This window comes from Temnothorax americanus, unplaced genomic scaffold (genome assembly GCF_048541705.1).
Source record: "Temnothorax americanus isolate GAGA-0224 unplaced genomic scaffold, ASM4854170v1 Scaffold20, whole genome shotgun sequence".
NCBI classification, from domain to species: domain Eukaryota; kingdom Metazoa; phylum Arthropoda; class Insecta; order Hymenoptera; family Formicidae; genus Temnothorax; species Temnothorax americanus.
In genome coordinates, this window is record NW_027509339.1 from 1809600 (window position 1) to 1827746 (window position 18147).

The window sequence follows — 18147 nt, forward strand, 5'->3', positions numbered from 1 at the left end:
GTGCGCACAAATTAACGTCAGTGTAATTATGATTAATTAACTTGCTGCGTCGTTGAAACGAGACGCACTTGTGTGACGCTTATGCGTTGCGGATAGTAACAAGTTGTCACCGCTTCTTACAATTAATCGACAAAAATGACTCGTCAAAATCGAAACTATAGAAACGTCTTCAGAGACAGACGAAACAGGATTAACATCCTGTCGAGTGTCAATCGATTTCTTGTCGAGTGTCTGGAATAGTCTGGATAGATTCTGCAGGATTTGTATCTCGCGCGTGTCTCACAAATATTTAATCTCAGTGTTCTTTAACTTATGTCCATTTCTATCAACGCAGATTACTTTTAATCTTGGTTTAACTTACCTGTCATCTTTTCCTAGTTCTAAAGGCCCAGTTTTTCACCAACGTCGATTAAATGTAACTTTCGATTAAACTCACTCTTCGTCTTTTTCTAGATGGACAGTTAGAAAAAAATGAAGAGTGAGTTTATTCGAAGGTTACAGTTAATCGACGCCGTTTTTCGGAAGAGACGTTAAACCGTTGGTCCAAAGGAAATGGTAATGGAAATGGATGAGTTGGGGATAGGGTTGGGTACGTCCCTTTAAAAACGCCCTTTAAGGCCCCTCGGGGTAAATAAAGTATATATCTTTATCCAGTTAATCAATGTTGGCGAAACTGAACCTTAGAGTTAGAAAAAGATAGAAAGTAAGTTAAACCGAGATCAAAGTTAATCTACATTGCTAGAAATGGGCATTAAAGCGTTATTTTTTCTTACTTTTAAATTTTCGACATAAAATATCTTTGCAAATACGCGTTGCATAAAATAAAATTTTTCTTGACCTAGAATGTGCTGTAGAAATTGGGAATGAGAGATTCGGTATATCTAGCGTATATTTATGAAGATAAAGCGTCTCCAGCGATAAATCATACAGTCGCTTATTATTCAGAAAGAAAGTCCTTTCAGTTCTCACGTTTATGAGAACTTTCTTTTTCGTTTTGGAATTTTTGACGCGAGAATTTGAGGTCTCCGAGTTTTGTACATTCGAGTCAAGAGCTATTCTCTATTAATCACTTGAATATTGTTATCCATTTTCTTCCGTCTATTCTGCGAATGCAAAAATGCAAGTAACGTTTCACGTGACGTCTATCCACAACGAAACGATCGATACGTGTGTCATTAGAAAGTCGTTAAATCGAAATCCAAGGCCAATCGTGATATGGGCGTACGTTAGGTAGGTTCCTGACCTACCCAGGGTGTGTGTGCTGAGATAAAGAGAGATGGAGAGAGAGAGAGAAATAAAAAAAAATGTTCCTGCAGGTCAAACACGTGCGTCAGCAATCGTAGAAACGTAGATATACACTTAGCCCATGCTCGTGTGATTCTTGAAGTTGTCATCAGGTACAGTTAAATTCTACTCCGCAAAACTTTAGATCCTTGACGAGATTCGAGAAAAGCAGCGCACCTTCAATCCATTTAAGTTAATGATCAACAAGAAGGTAATGTTTCACCTCGTAAATAGTGCTTTATCGCGCAGTAAGAAAAAAAGAGGGAAAAGCAAAAAGAAAAATGGGATAAACGAAATGACGTCGAAGGAAGAAACAATTGATCTCTGAACGACAATTATAGAGTACAGAAAAATATGTTTCTTGTTGAAGCTACTGACGTAGAGATATACGAGCGATAACACAGTTAAGTACTATTGCGATCTAAAGACGCGATTCGCATTGGCGTGAAATGTTGACAAAAACTATTGCCGACAGCGATGTGATATGTGACTACCATTTAAACGTAATTTCAATGTTTTCTGCAAAATCAATTGGCAGAGTGTTTATATTGCTAGGCGCAAAAAGTGCACTACAGAGTTTTCTCGTAAATCATGTTTATCCAATCATGATTATCTGTGTCATATTAATAAAAGAATAGTTATCAAGTTATTGTCGAGATATTAAGCGACGAGATAATGTGCAACAATGCTTTTCCGGTAATGATAAACTGAGTTGAATCTTGGAGACAAACATAAATCTACATCAGTGCGATTCTGCAAAATATCCTTCGAATGGTTTTTCCTCGAAAAAATGCGCTGATGAATATTATTGATAAATGTTTTTTCGTTATTGTTTCAATAAAGAATAACATTGTACTTCATAGTTTCACAAATTTCACATCAATTGATTTCATCAAGATCAAATTGTCCGTGACATAAATTTAGAAGATATGCAGAAAAATGTTTGACGGGATTTAAATTCTCGCAAAATTTCAGAAACGGGAGAGTCATACATTTAACATTTCTTAGCTGGCATAAAGATTGACAGTTCCTTAAGGCCCCCGCACAATGAAAAATACAAGGAACAAGGAACAGATATTAGCAATTAGGACTGAGGAATCAGGAATAAAATTCGATCCACAATGAAAAACACAGGCAACAGAAACAGGGAATAACACAGGCAACAGATTTTTAACCTATCGGAAGCCGTGTATCAATGCCACACCAGGTTTATTCCTGATTCCTTAGTCCTAATCGTCCTTATATTTTTCATTGTGCGGGGGCCTTTATACTTTCAATATTTCAGTATTCAGTAATGTATAATTTATTTATTTCAAACGCTTTTTTATTTATATCATATATTTCTATAAGCTCTATTTTATCATACTTTTCCAATTGCCGGATAACACATGACTTATTGAATGCTCGTTGATCAATCGAGATGACGAAATTGGACAAGAAACGGGAAAAAAAATTAAAACGGAAAGATATAACATAATCATCAATTTGTATCTTATAATTTATGTATCTGCTTAATTATAAACATATTATGGGAGTGGCAAATATTTGATTAATCAATATATAATTACGATAGTGAAAGTATAAAAAATCTTTTGTATACGTTATATACGATATCAGCAATCCCCTTATCCTTATCAGTCTCTTTTCATTCGCAACAAAGGGTGAAATTAAAGTAATTTTAGATTCTGCAATCTCTACGAGGGGCTAATGATATTGTTGAACCGAATGTCGCGACAGGGTCGCAAGTGCAAGTGTACTGCAAGTACTCGCAACCTTCAGTCTAATCTAATGTTGCAACAGTTGGACTCGCCTATCATAAATCACTCGTGCGAACGTCGCTCTTATTTTTATCGAAGGTATAGACATAACGTGATATTTTTCACGACTATGTGGTATGTCGAGCACTTTTCTCTTCTTTTCTCTGACTATCGCGATCATGTTTGCCATTATCATATTGCCTCCGTATTAATCAAATGTAACTTTTATTACGATACAATTTTATTCACCTTACACGTCCTCTATTGTATCTCGATAACTTAATTTTAAAATTTTACATCAATGGATAATCGTATATACTTATTCGACGAGTATTATCAGCAAATCATATTTTTGTATATTAACTGACTATTGAAAAGAACTTATATATATGGAGGAATAAAATCCAGTAATGTATAATTTTTTCTTCCTCTTTTAAAACTCTTTTACATACTTATATATGGAGGGGTAAAAGCCATATAGTGGTGTAAGTCAAATATTGACTCGTGTGCATAGATGCAATCTATACAATATACAAATTTCATCTATGCACACGAGTCAATATTTAAAAAAAATTTGACTCACACCACTATATGGCTTTTACCCCTCCATATATAAGTATGCAAAAAAATTTTAAAAGGAAGAAAAAATTATATACATATTACTGGAAATATATATTTTTTTTTCTTGTATATAATCCTTTTAAAAATAGTATTATATCCTTTTAGATAATATATTAAAATCAAATTTCCTTTCTAAACAAAAGTGTTAATTAACTCAATTCCAAGGTAACGTAATAATTTGCAAACGTAAGATTATTATTAATTAAAATGCGGCAAATTTCGGACTATCGTAAATTTGTCACTCTGTTACACTGATGAAAATCGGCAGAAAGATCGGATATCACAGATCGAGATGAGAACCATGAATGATCTGCGGTGACGCGCGCCGCGCTGAGTAAATAATTTTATTGACAATACGCACGAGCGATCGCAATTACGTATATGACGTAAGAAGTGACACTTTGACTTTTGTTGGGAAGTCGGTAATAACTCTCTTCCTTCCGACTAACGGTTCTTTCCCGTACGTTCGTGATAAAAAAATGCGACAATTGTAAAAATCTATTACGCGGGGAAACATCTGTATATCGAATATGTATCTTTTATTATATCGATTTAAAAGTGCCATTATAATCAACGTGCGCGATAATAATGAATTTCTTCTTGGACGATTTTATATACTTAATCATCATTTGACTCGATATTTAATACATGCAAAAAAAACACGTAGATTCAATTTTCCTTGAAGTAAGTGGCAATTTCTTTTTTTTAACTCGTTTTTCTCGTTTATATAATGATTTGTAGGAATTAAAAATAACTAAATAAGTTATTCTCTATGTAGGAATTAAAAATAAGGTCATTTTCTGCATTATGCCGTTGCGAAACCTGTTTTTTTCTCGTTCCCTCATGATATTCTCTCTTTGTAATCCTAACGGCTATCTCGATTAAACTTCGATTAACTTATAAAATAATATCTGTATAATTTTGTTGTTTATTAATTTTTTTTGTTTAACATATAGATATAAGATTATTTTTGACGATATTGATATTAGAATTGTAAATGAAAAGTTCCAAGAATATTATTGTTAAATAGATTTATCATCCTCCGGCACACTGCAATCGAGCAATTGTAAAACAAGATGCATAAAATCTATTAGTGAAGAAACGCTGTGCTAATGGGCAATGCTAATTATATTTAGTTACTCATTATTTCGCAGATAATATATAGGAGGAATTGTGCAATAATCACAATTAAATCGAGGGCATATTTCAGAGTCTAAATAGAATTTAAGATCATCAAATTAAACTAATTTTTTAAATTACTTTATATTATTTTATAAGTAGACTATTCTACAAATTAAATTTTTATTTGTTTCATGTTTTACGTACCATCACAGCGTAAATATTTCATAATATCAAATATCGCTACATTCTTTTCTAAAACAAAAATTATAGAAATACTTTTTTCTTTTTATTTCAAGATAAAGATATTTAAACTGTTTAAACACAAAGATATTTTAATACAAAAATCAAATTGTCCAAATAATTAAAGATATCGCAACGTTAAATTTGAGACAACAAATTATTTAGTTAAAAATGTTGCAATTATATAGACGGGCAATTCTGCCAGTTGAACTAATCACTAATTAAATTAATGGTTTGGTCGAAATTACTTTAAGGTTTTATTTTGATCAAACTCCGATTGATTTTATAAACTAATATCTGTATTAACTTTTTAACATAAATAATTATTAACTTTGGTTGTTTAATACATGGAAAAAAAAGATTCAATTAAAGGACAAAATACTGCTAGAATGTTTTTAGCAATTCTGCCAATTAAACTAATCACTGATTAAGTTAATCGAGGTTTGGTCGAAGTAGTGAACGACTTCTCAAGCAAATATATTTGTTAACATGGATAAAATTATTACAGATAGAATTTTTTGTTGGTTAACATATAGAAAAAAATTAGATTAGGGAATATCATGACGTAGCTAGAAATTTTGCAGCGAGCAATTTTGCCGGTTGAATTATTCACCGATTTACGTTAATCGGAGCTTGGTCGATATCACGCCCTAAATCAATTTCGGCGCTTCTCATCGCGTCGCGCGATCTTCGCGACGGAGATTGAAAAATCGTTCAAAAGATTGACTCACCATATCGCTACCAATCGGGATTGATAAACGCCGGGAAAATTTACGATTCATTCTCCGCTCATCCGGCTGGCCGGCAACCATTACCCGCCATCTTACGGATTTTCCGGGCGCCAAACGAACACGTTCGGCAACGCGATGGCGCGATATCTCGTTGCGGTTTCGCCGCAATACACAAGTTGTTTCATTGTTTCCCTTGAAATGTCGAAATGTTTTTTTCCTCAGGCGAGTCATTCTATTATACGGAAAAAAATCAGCGATTCTCATTTCCGGTTACTCACACCGAAGAAACCTCTTCCTGGAAGAGAGACAGACAAGATTTGAGATACATATATATATCTTCTCAGAAGAACCGACGTTAATATAATAATCGATAATAATTATCACCGGCTTTATCGCGACATTCTTCTTCGACAAAAAGCTACCGTACGGTCAAATCGAAATGAGAAACTGGAAATCTCACCTCGAGGCAGACAGATGCGCTCTTTCTCGTCGCGGATCCCGAGAACGACTTGAAGTGCGCCGCGTGCGCGCGCGCTCGACGAGGTTGGCAGCAGTGCGCGCGAGATTTGAATCGGCACACGCGTTTTTTTTTTATTTACGATCTGTTCTCTGTAGTACCGCTATGTTGCACTTTCTGCACTTAAAATGAGACACACGAATAAAGACTTCAGAGTTTAGAGGTTAAATAAAAAGAAAGAAGAGACGAGAGAGACGAGATAAAAGGTGCAGAACGTTTCAGCCACAAAGAATAAACGGAAAGTCGGCGGGGTCGGCCCAGTCAGCTGTTGATTGCGGCTTTCTCGCGAGGCGAGAGGCGAGAGTGGGCGAGAGATGGAGAAGAATTCGTTCGCGTCGTCCTCGAATTATTTCGACAGACTGCGGTGCAAGGCGCGCGAGATCGACGGAGGCATCGAGAGGCTCGCCGAGACCTGGAAGACGCCGCATCTCCTTATCGGCGGCTATGCGGAGCGCACGGCCGAGACCAATGCCTGCCTGGAGGAGTTGTGGGAATCTATCCGGAGCACCGGCGTGAGTACCTGATCGGCCTGATCCCAGAGATCGCGTTAACGAAACTTCAACAGTTTTTTTTTTTTACGTGAGATAAAAATATCATAAACCATGCGACAGATTACTTTTGATCTTTTTATTTTTCCTGAAAAAGTATTATTAATTGACATTGGTCCTAGGAGGCCTTCACGCGCTTTTCTCTCATTAAAATTGCACGCATTTAAAAATTATATTGCTGTATGTATTGATTTGTATATTTCTCTTAAAGTAATAAATTACATTTTAATTTTGTCTTAATTAAATCCAGGATCTTGACTTTGAATCTAAGAAATAACTGAAAAGATTAACCAAAACCAAAAAGAAGTAAATTATTGTTAACAATTTCATCGAGTCAATCTAATAAATATTATAACACATTATATTATTTTATTATTTTCTCTTATAATCGCTATATAAAATATAAGATTTGATTAATCAATCTAGTAAAAAAAACATTGCATTTTTATAATTAAATCCTTGGGTCCTAATCAAAATTTTTTTTATTTAGACCGCAATTGATATTTAAGGATAAAAAGAGTTGCTCTTTCCAAAAATCTAATCGCTGATGGGATGGAATATCTGGAAAAGAAAGATATGAAAGTTGGAAATAGAGGCGAAAAGAAAAGTGACTTTTGTCTTTTTACTGATAAATATTCAACTAATAAATGATTTTACTTAGCTTTTCGAATAGAATTTATGTTATGGATCATTCAAACAATAATTATATCAATTTTTTTATACTCAAACAGGTAGATGGAATTATTTATTCTATCTTTTTTTCAGATATCCTACTCCATTGCCGATTAGATTTTCAGAAAGAACAACTCTTTTCACTTTTAAATACTAATTGTAGTTTAAAAATTTGCATTAGGACCCGAGTTACAATGATTTAAAAGAGAAAAGTTTATGGGGGACCTCCTAGAATAATTTATTTAATAATAGGTTAAGGAAATGATCATTTATCTAATTATAATTTCATTTAAGAGCGTTACAAATTGTCATATTTCTGTTATCAAACGTTAATGTCGTTGTATTGTAGGACGTTATTATTATTTATGCTTGGAATCATGTATAAAATAAGATATCATGAGAAGTAATGTATTTTTTACTATAAAGAAAATTCTGAAGTGAGCATTTGATTATATAGTGTGCAATTATTCATTAATAGAATGCGGCAGAGAAACTTAAGTCGAAGTTGGAGCCATCGTTGGACGAGACAGATCAGTTGCTGGAGGAGTCACAAGCAATTTACGAAGACTTGAAGGGGCAGTGCGACAATTTAGACATTGTTCTAGCGGAATATGGCTATCATTATGAAGAGAGTAACGGCGGTTCAGAAAATCAGTCACGGTACGGTATCATCGCTTATGTGTCCAATCAATTGATAGAATAAGTTTTCGATCCCTGAGAGAGAGATTGTTACTGTGCATTTGCAATTTTACCAAACATACTACAAAGACATAGTTGCCGTGATGTTTTCTTCTCTTTTAGAAACGTTAGTCAGGATTGTGCAAATGACAATCTTTTGACTACTGAAGAGATGCCCGACATGGAAGTCGAGTTTACGCCGGACTTGACGTGGAAATGCAAGGCTAAATCCAGAGAATCGGACAGTTTGAATGGGAGTCAGAAGAATCCGATCAAGGGTATCGCGACGCCTGTAATCAAAAGTCTAAAGTCAGTTCTACAGTCAGAGATTCTTAATAGGAAAGGCTCACTTTTAAGCGACACACCTGTGCAAGAATCAAATTACTCGAAACAAACTACAAAAGTATTGAGAAGATAATCTTGATACCGTAAAGTTCTTAAGATTAGACGGTACTACTTCAACCTTCGTACGATCGAAGATTACCGAACAATTTATGCGAACCGATAACAGCAGTAAGTTTTGCAAAAATCAAGGGTCACAATTGTGTCTTGCACTTATAGTATATTCCATGAATAAAAACTAATATATCACTGAAAAATAATAAATATGTTTTCAGAACTTGATATATACTTTCTGCTTTTCCAATTTCTCAGCGACATAAAGGAAAGATGTGCCTGTCTAGATAAACGATAAAAATAATGATTAGAAAACAAATATAAAGTAATTTATAATTTATTTTAATCTTTCTTGAACTATATAAATGCATATGTGTTTATACATCGTTACTATATGAAGCTGAGTTACTTTAAGGTTACATTACAATTTTACTACCGTTACGATGTAATATATAGAGTTAGAATTAAAATTAAAATAGAAGAAATTAGTTTTTACGGATTTTTATACATATTTTTTGTAACAAAGAATTTTGTAATTAAGAAGTTTTATAATAAAAAAGCATACGAAAAAAATTGAGTCGATTTTTACTGTGCTGTAAACAATCCTGCATGGATGGATGGTGGAAGTGGAAGCAATCTTAACCTAGACTGAAGAGACTCCTTAATCCTTAACCAAACCGACTCAGCCTAACCTTAAAAGTGCGAAACTATTGTTGAGGAGTTGTCAAGAATGACGCATTAAATTCTCGTTATTGTTTGACAATATAAATTTCCAAATTGCTGATTTTCATTCCAAGTTGGAGCAATAGATAACATATTTTATAATGAGTGAGATAAATATTATTAAGATGTTTTTTAAATGTGTATACATTTGTTCCGTATATTTATATACACGTGTTTACAGGAAATAAGAATCAACTTTGTCAGCACAAAGACGTCTTTGAACGAATGAATTATTTATATCAGGTACGAATAATTATGAAATTTGTCATCCTTCAATAAGTGATTTTTACTTACCGTATTACAATATCCAGATAGCATGCTGATGTTATTTATCGTCATTTTGACTACAAATGACATCAGCTTGTTGAGTCAGCTACCTGAGTAGTTTTTATCTGATGAAATACGAGATACTTTTGACGCTATTGTCATTTAACATTTCTTTGCAGGCTAGTCATCTAATGGCGTTAAAGAATCGAGTTGCGGCGTCTTACTTTGGCAATAATATGGTAGCTTGTGCCAAGAAGGCAGTATTACGCATGTAAGTTTCTAGATGACTCGTCAATCTTCTTGGGAAAAAAAGGTATTACTTATGGAAATTGTATTAATGATTTGTTATCTTAGGGAACCAAATTTGAAAAGAACTATCTGTAAATGCTGTCAAAGTCCACTTATACCTGGAGAGACAGCCAGAGTTAGATTAGTATCAAAGCCTGTAAAGAGCATCAAATGGACGTGTTTAACTTGCATGAATACAAAGAGATATCCTACGAAAAAAGGATACAAAATGTGGCTCGATCAGCCCGAATCAGTGGTCGAGATGTTAGATTTTACACCAAAATCAAAGAATAAGAACAAACAGAAACCTGGCTCTGGAGACACTCCTGAGAAAGTAAAAGAACAAACTAAAAATCACCCTACAAGTTGATCCATTTTGTAAACGTCAATATACAAGCAGAGAAAGCCAATCAAGCTCAAATCAGATCCACTTTATAGACTAGTCCAAGATCTGGTGTACGAATATTTTTTATTAATGACTTACATAAAATATGTTACAATATTACAATAAATTTGTAATTAATAAAACAGATACTTTTGCTAACTGGAATATTCATAACCATCTAGTAATATCATGATACCGATAATAGTTTTACATTAAATGTTCTTAGAAATAACTCGATCGTAAGTTAAGTTACTGCTGTTCTCGAGTAGTTGCGATACGTTTTTATTTTTTATTTTTTTAACGGAAAGTGGCATCCGCAGGGAATTCCCGAAGGTCACGATCTTTGTGTACTCAGCCGAGGACGGTTTGTGAAGTCGCTATTAAAGTGTAAAGTCGACACGGTTTTTTCGAAGGCAAGATTATTTCGCCGCAATGACACTGGAATTCGCTGCGAGCGTCATTATACTTCATCTAACTATGATATGACTATGTCCGCCCACCGCCAGCGACTCGTGCAAAATCATTACGAGTTTAAATGTTAAATCATCACACTCATGCTCGGGCGCAATCAAATCACAGTTCAATCGGAAAGAAGAGAAAAATATCAGTCATTTAAATGTACTACCTTAAATAAATATACGCTAGTACGAAATTAACGGTATTTAACTTAAAAACTATACGCGCTATCTCGATTATAAACGTCCTGTTGTGCGTGTAGTAACAATGGCGCAATTGTTTGTTCACCGAATACAACAACCGCATCCGTGTAGATGCCGAAAACGTGGCAGTGATCGTTGTAGAACATCCGTACGAGATGCCGTTCGTGTTTCGAACGCACGCGTACGTACCCTTGGAAACGCATAAATACTAAACTAACGAGGAAAAATAATACGAAAACTGGGCTGGACGGAATCTACACATTCACTTATATACATATATCTGTCGTGCCAAGCTTCGGTCGGTAGAGTTATCTCACAGTATTCTATTTTATCTAGCTTATATTCTTTTCTCTTTCTCTTCTTTTGCCTTTTTTTGATTCTCCTAAAAAGTAGACTCTAACGATAAAGTCTCAGACGGGACCCCAGGTTGGCAACGCACACATATATACATGCACACACCAGCTACAGGGATTAATTACTCCAGTAATATTGACTGTGTCGTTCGTCGTCACTCTTCATCATGAGTCCTTTCGCAAGCTCTCGGGGAAGAGTCTGAACTGAAGAAATGGCAAATGGTCACGCAAGTGAGAGAGAGGGCGGATCTCGCGAATGTCGTGTCTCGTGTGTTTGTGTGTCGTGTCGTGTCGTGTCGCTCTTCTCGTACATGCGTCTACTCGCAGGACAAACCCGACCAATATCTAACTCGGTTATTGTCAAAGAGGTGTGTGCATGCGAGTCGCCCGAAGTACGCTCCGAAGAGGCGCGTGCAGTGAAAAAGAGCCGCGGACAAAGAGGTACAACGTACGGCGACGGAGCTTATTTTAGAGATAGAAAGGGGAAGGAGAGGATGGGCTGAGCGCGCCCGCGTATCAGAGCTGATTTATATTAGTCCCGAAACGAACTGGGGCTGGCCGTCGCGGTCGACTGTCAATTGCGGCATCACGTTCGGGGAAGGCTGGAATGTTGATCCTTGAAAACCCATTGCCGATTCGTATAACTGAAACGTAAAATGAAAAAAAAATTCATATCCACTAAGCGTGATACTTTTTTATATGTATTTGTTCTTGAAACAAAAAGACACGCGGAATTAATATAAAGCAGATATTCTATATATCTATATATAATGTATATATTCTTTTCGTTACTTTTTCAAGTCGTGTGTCATTGATCGTTGTAATTTTCATTCATGTTACGGCTAAAACTATGATCTCAGAAAGAAAATCACCAATCAGAATCTATCGGTGTAACGAGGCCTGACGGTCTGTAATGCTCATTAGCTTCATTCGACTAATCGACTTACATTGTGATTTCCTGGAAGTGTCGTGTAATCCGGCGTGGTCGGACGATGCCTGTTCGTAGGCAATGGATGCTGGATGGTTGCGTAAGTGTTATCTTGGGACGTGTCACCCATGCCGACGCTTACGCCACTGCCGCGTCTCTCGCCGCCGAGACCGCCCTCGGGCTCGCTGAACACTTGCATCGTTAACTCTTGCTCCTCGTAGAGCTTCAATTTTCTACAGTCGAGAAAAATACCTCGTCATATATCTTCGCGTGAGACCAATGCGTGTGAAGAAACGAGACTTACTGTTCGATCCACAGGGGATTCTCCGTCGTGTTCAATTCGTCGATGATCTGTTTCTTAATTAGGCCGTCCTTCTTACGTATATCATTTGGCACAGTTATTACCCTGAAACATCATTGACGTACATGTATTGGATGTATAAGTGAGAGCACAATTGGAGCCTTGTTATTCTTACCAATGGCGTAAACAGCAACAAACTACTGTAACAGTGACAGCGCCTACGAGTAAGACAACTAAGAGAGCTATTAAAGCAGCGAGTGCAGGGTCGAACGGTTCCTCTTGAACTCCAGCATATGCGGGCTGAAATAATCATAAATTACATATATTTCAATAATTATAATATTATCAGTTCTCACATCACAAAAAACTTAATTTATACAGTTTACAATTATAAATAAGTAAACATATTTGTACAATCGCGATAATACTCACCACGACATTCTCTATGGCAAATCCGGCGTAGTAGTGCTTTAAGAAATCGTATTTCGCATCAATAACTTTGAGCACGTGGGGTATCGGCGCGATGGTTTGAGTTTTCGGTTCGACGACATGCAAATACATATCGCACCTAAAAAATAATTTCATATAAATTGTATGTGATATATGAATATTACGACAGAACAGATTGGAAAAGAATCATATATCCGTGTGCAATTACCATTCTCTGCGGATATGCCCAGAAGCGTCAACGTGATATCTGATATCATCCACTACGACTCTGCTTTGCGTGGCGTTGGATAACTGCGAAACAATTTCGTCGCGCACGCTGTTCACGTCTTCCGGAGACCGGGACAATATGACACGTATTAGCTGAGATGGTTCAAACACCCAGACCTTAAGAAAAGATAAAAATTACTTAAAATGACGAAATAAAGACAGGTATTTGACGCAGCAATTGTGTCATGTGAAAAATTTTATAATTCAATATGTTAATTATTAATAATGTTATGTGTTAATATTAATAACTAATATCAGAGAGAAGACTGAGAGCGGCCACGCCGGCGATCTAGTGCAATAGGATGTATCAATTTGCAGAATGGACGATGATACAGGCAACAGACACAGCATTTGTTACGTTGGAAATTTTCAGCATTTCTGATTTCCGTTTCCTATTTCTAATGAGGGCCTTTACAACCACAATTTCAGAACTCACTAGAGTTGCCGGCGTGGCCACTCTCAATCTTCTCTCTGCTAATATCAAGTATTAAATTATAATGACAACTGTAAGAAGCTTACATGAACTCTGGTCATCGCATATCTTTCTGGAATGGCCGTCTCCTTGGCGATGACTTCAACGATAAATCTATCTTGATTATACTCTGCCATATATCCGCTCGTAACGAGTTTGCCGTCCTGCGTGACGTTGAATGGGCTTGGCACTATTGAGCCGCTCGGCTTTTCTGAGCCGTATTTGTAAAGATTCGCGCTGGCGACGTAGTAATGAAGAGTACCGTTGTCACCGACATCTAAGTCGGACGCGGTTACTTTGGTCACAAAATCGTTTATATTCGCCATGGAATTTACGCCGGCATAATAATCGTTGCGCTCGAAGATCGGCGGATTATCGTTCTCGTCTAGCACAGTTATTGTTACGTTCACGTGGCCGTGCTCCGGATTGTGAGTTAACGGCCGACTGGCTTGCGTGGGATTGATATAAAGATCGGGATCGTTGGACGCGAGAATAGAGAGAATGTATTTGTCTCTTGTCTCGCGATCAAACGATTTATTCGCATAGATACTTCCGTCAGATTTATCCATGTAAAAGGCATATCCTTCGTTTCCTAAAGGAGCGAGCAATACACGTAAGATACTTGAACCTTCAATTGCGAAAATATATATTGAAAATTAAAATATCGTAAAAAGACTAATCTTTCTACCAATTTTTTATCAAAAAATAACTGTCAAGAAATTATGAGAAGTATAACTAAAAGAAAAGCGTAATATATTTACCTGCTTCTATGTAGTAGTAAACTTTGGCATGTCTGCCCTCGTCTTTATCTTCCGCTGTAACTTTGCCAATGAAGTAACCCTTCGGTCGATTCTCAGACACGTGAAAATTATACTCCTCGTAAAATTGCGGCACGTTATCATTTGTATCGACTAACTGAACAGTTAATAGACGCAGGGTCTCATACGCCGTAGGACTGCCATGATCGGCCGCTACGAGAACAAGCTGAAAGAAAATGTATATAGAATTACAGTCGTCTCGTTAGAAAATAATTTAACATATTACTCACTTCAAATTTGCTTTTGATCTCGCGGTCGAGGATAATTTTCGATCGAAGTTCTCCGGTCTCTTGGTCTATAGAAAATTCCTCGGTTTCCTGAACGTTCCTATTGCCGACTTTTAAGTGATAGCTAACACGACCATTCTCGCCGGGATCTCTGTCGATTGCTTTTACAGTTAATATTAGATAATTCGGCACACCTGCATTCTGAAAATTAACCGGCTATTAATATATATTTCGTTATAATAAATTCATATTTCATATATTTTAATTTTGACTTGACTATAAAATCTATATGCTCTTTTTCTATTTTCGATGCAAACAGGAAACATTTTTATATGTACATACCTCTGGCACTTCCACGGTCGCGTTTGTCAGTTCCGGCATCACAAACTGCGGTTTATGCTGATTCACAGGCGTGACTCTTATATCGACGTAACATCTGTCCGAATGTGGACCATTTCCGGCGCCGTCGCGTGCTTCGACCTCGATCCTATAAGAACCGGCTCTGCCGAGGAGGGCGGCCGCGGGGTACAGGATGCCCGTTTCGCGGTTTAACGAAAACGATTCATTCTCGTTTCCGTTAATGATTGTGTACCACACTTCACCGTTTGTTCCTTCATCTTGATCTACCGCTCGTACCTTAAAAACATCATAATTTGTTAATTTTATCATAAGCCTTGAAAAATTAGTTAATAAAAACGAAGAATATTGCAAATTATAAACATTGAAGATTAAAAAGTATGACTTCTATCGATATTTTCTCTATGAAAGGTTGACTTCAAATTTTATATATATTTTTTCGGACATTTTCCATATTAGAGAAGTTTAATTATAGCCTCGTATATAATTTAATGAAAAAATTTCACGTCTATTTGTGATAACAGTTATTACTTTCGGATTGTTCTCTCAACGTGATTTTAGTAATACCTGCAAGATGGGTGCCGGCGGATTAACGGACAAATTCTCCGCAACGGAAGCTCTGTAGCTGTGTTGTGAGAATATCGGTCTGTTATCATTCTCATCAATTAATTTGACAACCACCGGTACGGTAGTGCTTCGACGCGAATTTACATGGGCGCCGTCACTGGCCATCACCGTTATAGTGATTTCCGGTGTCACTTCTCTATCGAGAACCGTAGCACCGCCCACAGTGATCTCTCCGGTTTCATGCCCTAAAAATTGAAATAAGATCGTGTAAATAATGAAAAATTAAACGCCATATATCATTATATATTGCTATGTAACACTGTATAAAAATATTTACAAAACTAAAAAAAATATTTAATTTTCTTAGTTTTATTTTTTACTAATACAATGCAATCGATCATGTTTGCTAGCTTACCGATGTTAAAATCAGCAGCATGTTCGCCAATCAGGCTGTAGCTGACATCGCCGAAAGGTCCCTCATCGCCGTCCGTAGCTTTCACAACGGTAACGCGAGTGCCAGGTGGAGAATTCTCTTTCACCGATGCATTGTACATGTCCTTCTCGAACTTCGGATCCTGATCATTCACGTTGATCACGGTAACGGTAACTTTCGCAGTCGCGGAAAGTTGCGGCACTCCGGAGTCGTAAGCGACCACTGTGAATTCCAATTGCTTTGTTTCTTCGTAATCGATCACCTGACTGGTTCTTACGATTCCTGTGAACAAAGGCATCACATTTGAAACAGACGCACTCTTCCCAGTAAAAAAAAAACAGATCTGGTGTCTCGCATTCATTAGGAAGCATCCAATTTATTATCGATTATTTCTATTATTTCGTGATTTGTTTATTTCTTGATGCAAAGAGTATATATGTAATAATATAGATCAATAAATTAGAAGCTATTAAAACATTCTCTACTTACAGAGAAATTATTTTAAGATTCCTTTAAATACATCATGTATAGTAAAGTGCTGCTTTAGCGAGCAAATTGATTTTCGGCAGTGACTTTTGGAACATGCTTACGTGAAACTGACATGGGGATTCGCGATGAGCAACTTACCGGTAATATTATCAATATTGAAGTAAGGGCTCGGCGGATCGATGGCGTAACCCGCTATGTTACTATCAGCGTCTGTTGCCGTGAAAGCACCCACGACAGCGCCAGTGGGTTGCTCCTCTTGCATCTCTATCAGATACCGTGAATTTTCTCGGGTCCACGGCTTCAGAAATTCCGGCGCCATGTGGTTCACGTCGATGATAGTGACTACCAGCTTGCCTATTGAAGATTGCACGATGTATGTCAAGAATGACAAAGAATATTTTGTATCATCTTTTTGAAAAATATATTATTTACCTCGTCCCTGCTGCAATGTGGGTGCCGTGGTGTCGCTTACGACGATCGTAACGCTTACCGTCGCCGCTATATCACGATCCAAGGCCCGAACAACGGAAACCTGTCCGGTAGCGCGGTCGACCGCGAAGAAATCCTACAAGAGCGAAGAAACGTGATAAAAAGATACAGATAAGCTATGTACGAAGATAAGAAAATATTTTAAAAATAATAATATAGTACATTATATAAATCATATAAATTATCATATTTTATATATCTTTATTATATATTATATAAAAATTATATATATATATATATATATATATATATATATATATATATTACATCTTCTATAAAATACACAATTAATCAAATTACGAATTTACGCCAAAAATTCGATTTTCACGAGAAGATATATTATTTACTACACGTATATATAAAAGTAATTTCTTAATCTCTACACGAATTTATGTTGATCTAAAGGCTTTCAAACGTGATTCAAAACGAAAATGTTTCTCGTACTTTAAAAGATTTGCTGTCGTTGACGCGCTGGCCATTTCTGTCAATAGCGGTGATTGGCTCGGAAATGGCGAAGTTCAAAGCTTCGAGATTCGTGCTGTCCGGATCGGTGGCTTTCAATGTTGCGAAAACGGTACCGATTGGCGTGTCCTCCGTAACTTCGGCCCGCTGCGTTTCGGGCGTAAAATACGGGGCCTTGTCGTTGCTGTTCTCCACTTCGATCATTAGTGTCGTCGTTCCGGTCAGGCTCGGAGTTCCTGGAATGAAATACGAGGGGTCGTGGAAATGAGCGTGGAGTCACTTGCAACAATTTTAGCGATCAATTGTTAAATTGCTCTTTGCAAAGTAAAAAATTTAGTTCCTTCGTGCAGAGTAAGCATTGACACGAATGTTACCATTGTTTAATTTCTCCAATCGTTCGTGATGATAATGTTACCTTTGTCAAACGCTATCACTTCTACGTGATACGTGTTCTTCTCGTCGTAGTCCAATTTTCGAGACACCGTGACCACGCCGGTGGTCTCGTTAATAGCAAAGTCGTCGAAAGCTCCTTTCTGTATTCTGTAGACCAGCTCGGCATTGACTCCGCTGTCGGCGTCCGTCGCGGTCACTTCCTCCACTACAGTTCCTGAAAAGTCGAATGCGGTCAACTACTAACTTAAACACG

At 36.7% G+C, this 18147-nt stretch overlaps 3 protein-coding genes and 1 long non-coding RNA gene across 7 annotated transcripts in view; 2 read left to right on the forward strand and 2 right to left on the reverse strand.

The window, feature by feature from the left end:
- LOC143897398 (uncharacterized) overlaps positions 1-9718 on the reverse strand; it is a 33100-nt gene extending 23382 nt beyond the window's left edge. Inside the window, exons 1-3 of one of the 2 annotated variants that reach the window (XR_013256909.1) lie at positions 9584-9718; positions 6216-6389; positions 5142-6050 (exon numbers count right to left, since the gene is read on the reverse strand). This is a non-coding gene — a long non-coding RNA (uncharacterized LOC143897398). Of the gene's footprint in view, positions 1-5141; positions 6051-6215; positions 6390-9583 lie in introns of those variants that run through there. The other variant, XR_013256908.1, reaches the window with a different exon arrangement.
- On the forward strand, positions 6447-9395 carry LOC143897394 (uncharacterized). 2 transcript variants are annotated; one of them, XR_013256907.1, is made up of 4 exons: positions 6447-6784; positions 7971-8152; positions 8294-8683; positions 8788-9395. XR_013256907.1 is itself a non-coding variant. In XM_077406031.1 (3 exons), exons 1-3 carry the CDS (start codon positions 6587-6589, stop codon positions 8586-8588), a joined length of 675 nt encoding a protein of 224 aa, XP_077262157.1. In that variant the 5' UTR covers positions 6447-6586; the 3' UTR covers positions 8589-9395. The 2 variants fall into 2 exon arrangements, 1 of the variants encoding a protein (XP_077262157.1); XM_077406031.1 differs by having other exon boundaries at positions 8294-9395.
- Positions 9247-10403, forward strand: Rpp21 (ribonuclease P protein subunit Rpp21). The gene is made up of 4 exons (XM_077406035.1): positions 9247-9394; positions 9471-9532; positions 9736-9827; positions 9911-10403. The coding sequence occupies exons 1-4, from the start codon at positions 9391-9393 to the stop codon at positions 10212-10214; spliced, it is 462 nt and encodes a 153-aa protein (XP_077262161.1). The 5' UTR covers positions 9247-9390; the 3' UTR covers positions 10215-10403.
- A 245-nt stretch (positions 10404-10648) lies between these two features.
- The window catches only part of Cad87a (cadherin 87A), a 200361-nt gene continuing 192862 nt past the window's right edge, over positions 10649-18147 (reverse strand). For both annotated transcript variants that reach the window (XM_077406008.1, XM_077406009.1), the window contains exons 14-29: positions 17917-18108; positions 17484-17737; positions 16983-17115; positions 16689-16904; positions 16044-16343; positions 15629-15873; positions 15047-15340; positions 14708-14905; positions 14421-14643; positions 13707-14251; positions 13129-13304; positions 12903-13038; positions 12646-12770; positions 12474-12575; positions 12189-12402; positions 10649-11885 (exon numbers count right to left, since the gene is read on the reverse strand). In XM_077406008.1, the coding sequence (XP_077262134.1) occupies positions 11769-11885; positions 12189-12402; positions 12474-12575; positions 12646-12770; positions 12903-13038; positions 13129-13304; positions 13707-14251; positions 14421-14643; positions 14708-14905; positions 15047-15340; positions 15629-15873; positions 16044-16343; positions 16689-16904; positions 16983-17115; positions 17484-17737; positions 17917-18108 (3470 nt within the window). In that variant the 3' untranslated portion in view covers positions 10649-11768. The remainder of the gene's footprint in view (positions 11886-12188; positions 12403-12473; positions 12576-12645; positions 12771-12902; positions 13039-13128; positions 13305-13706; positions 14252-14420; positions 14644-14707; positions 14906-15046; positions 15341-15628; positions 15874-16043; positions 16344-16688; positions 16905-16982; positions 17116-17483; positions 17738-17916; positions 18109-18147) is intronic.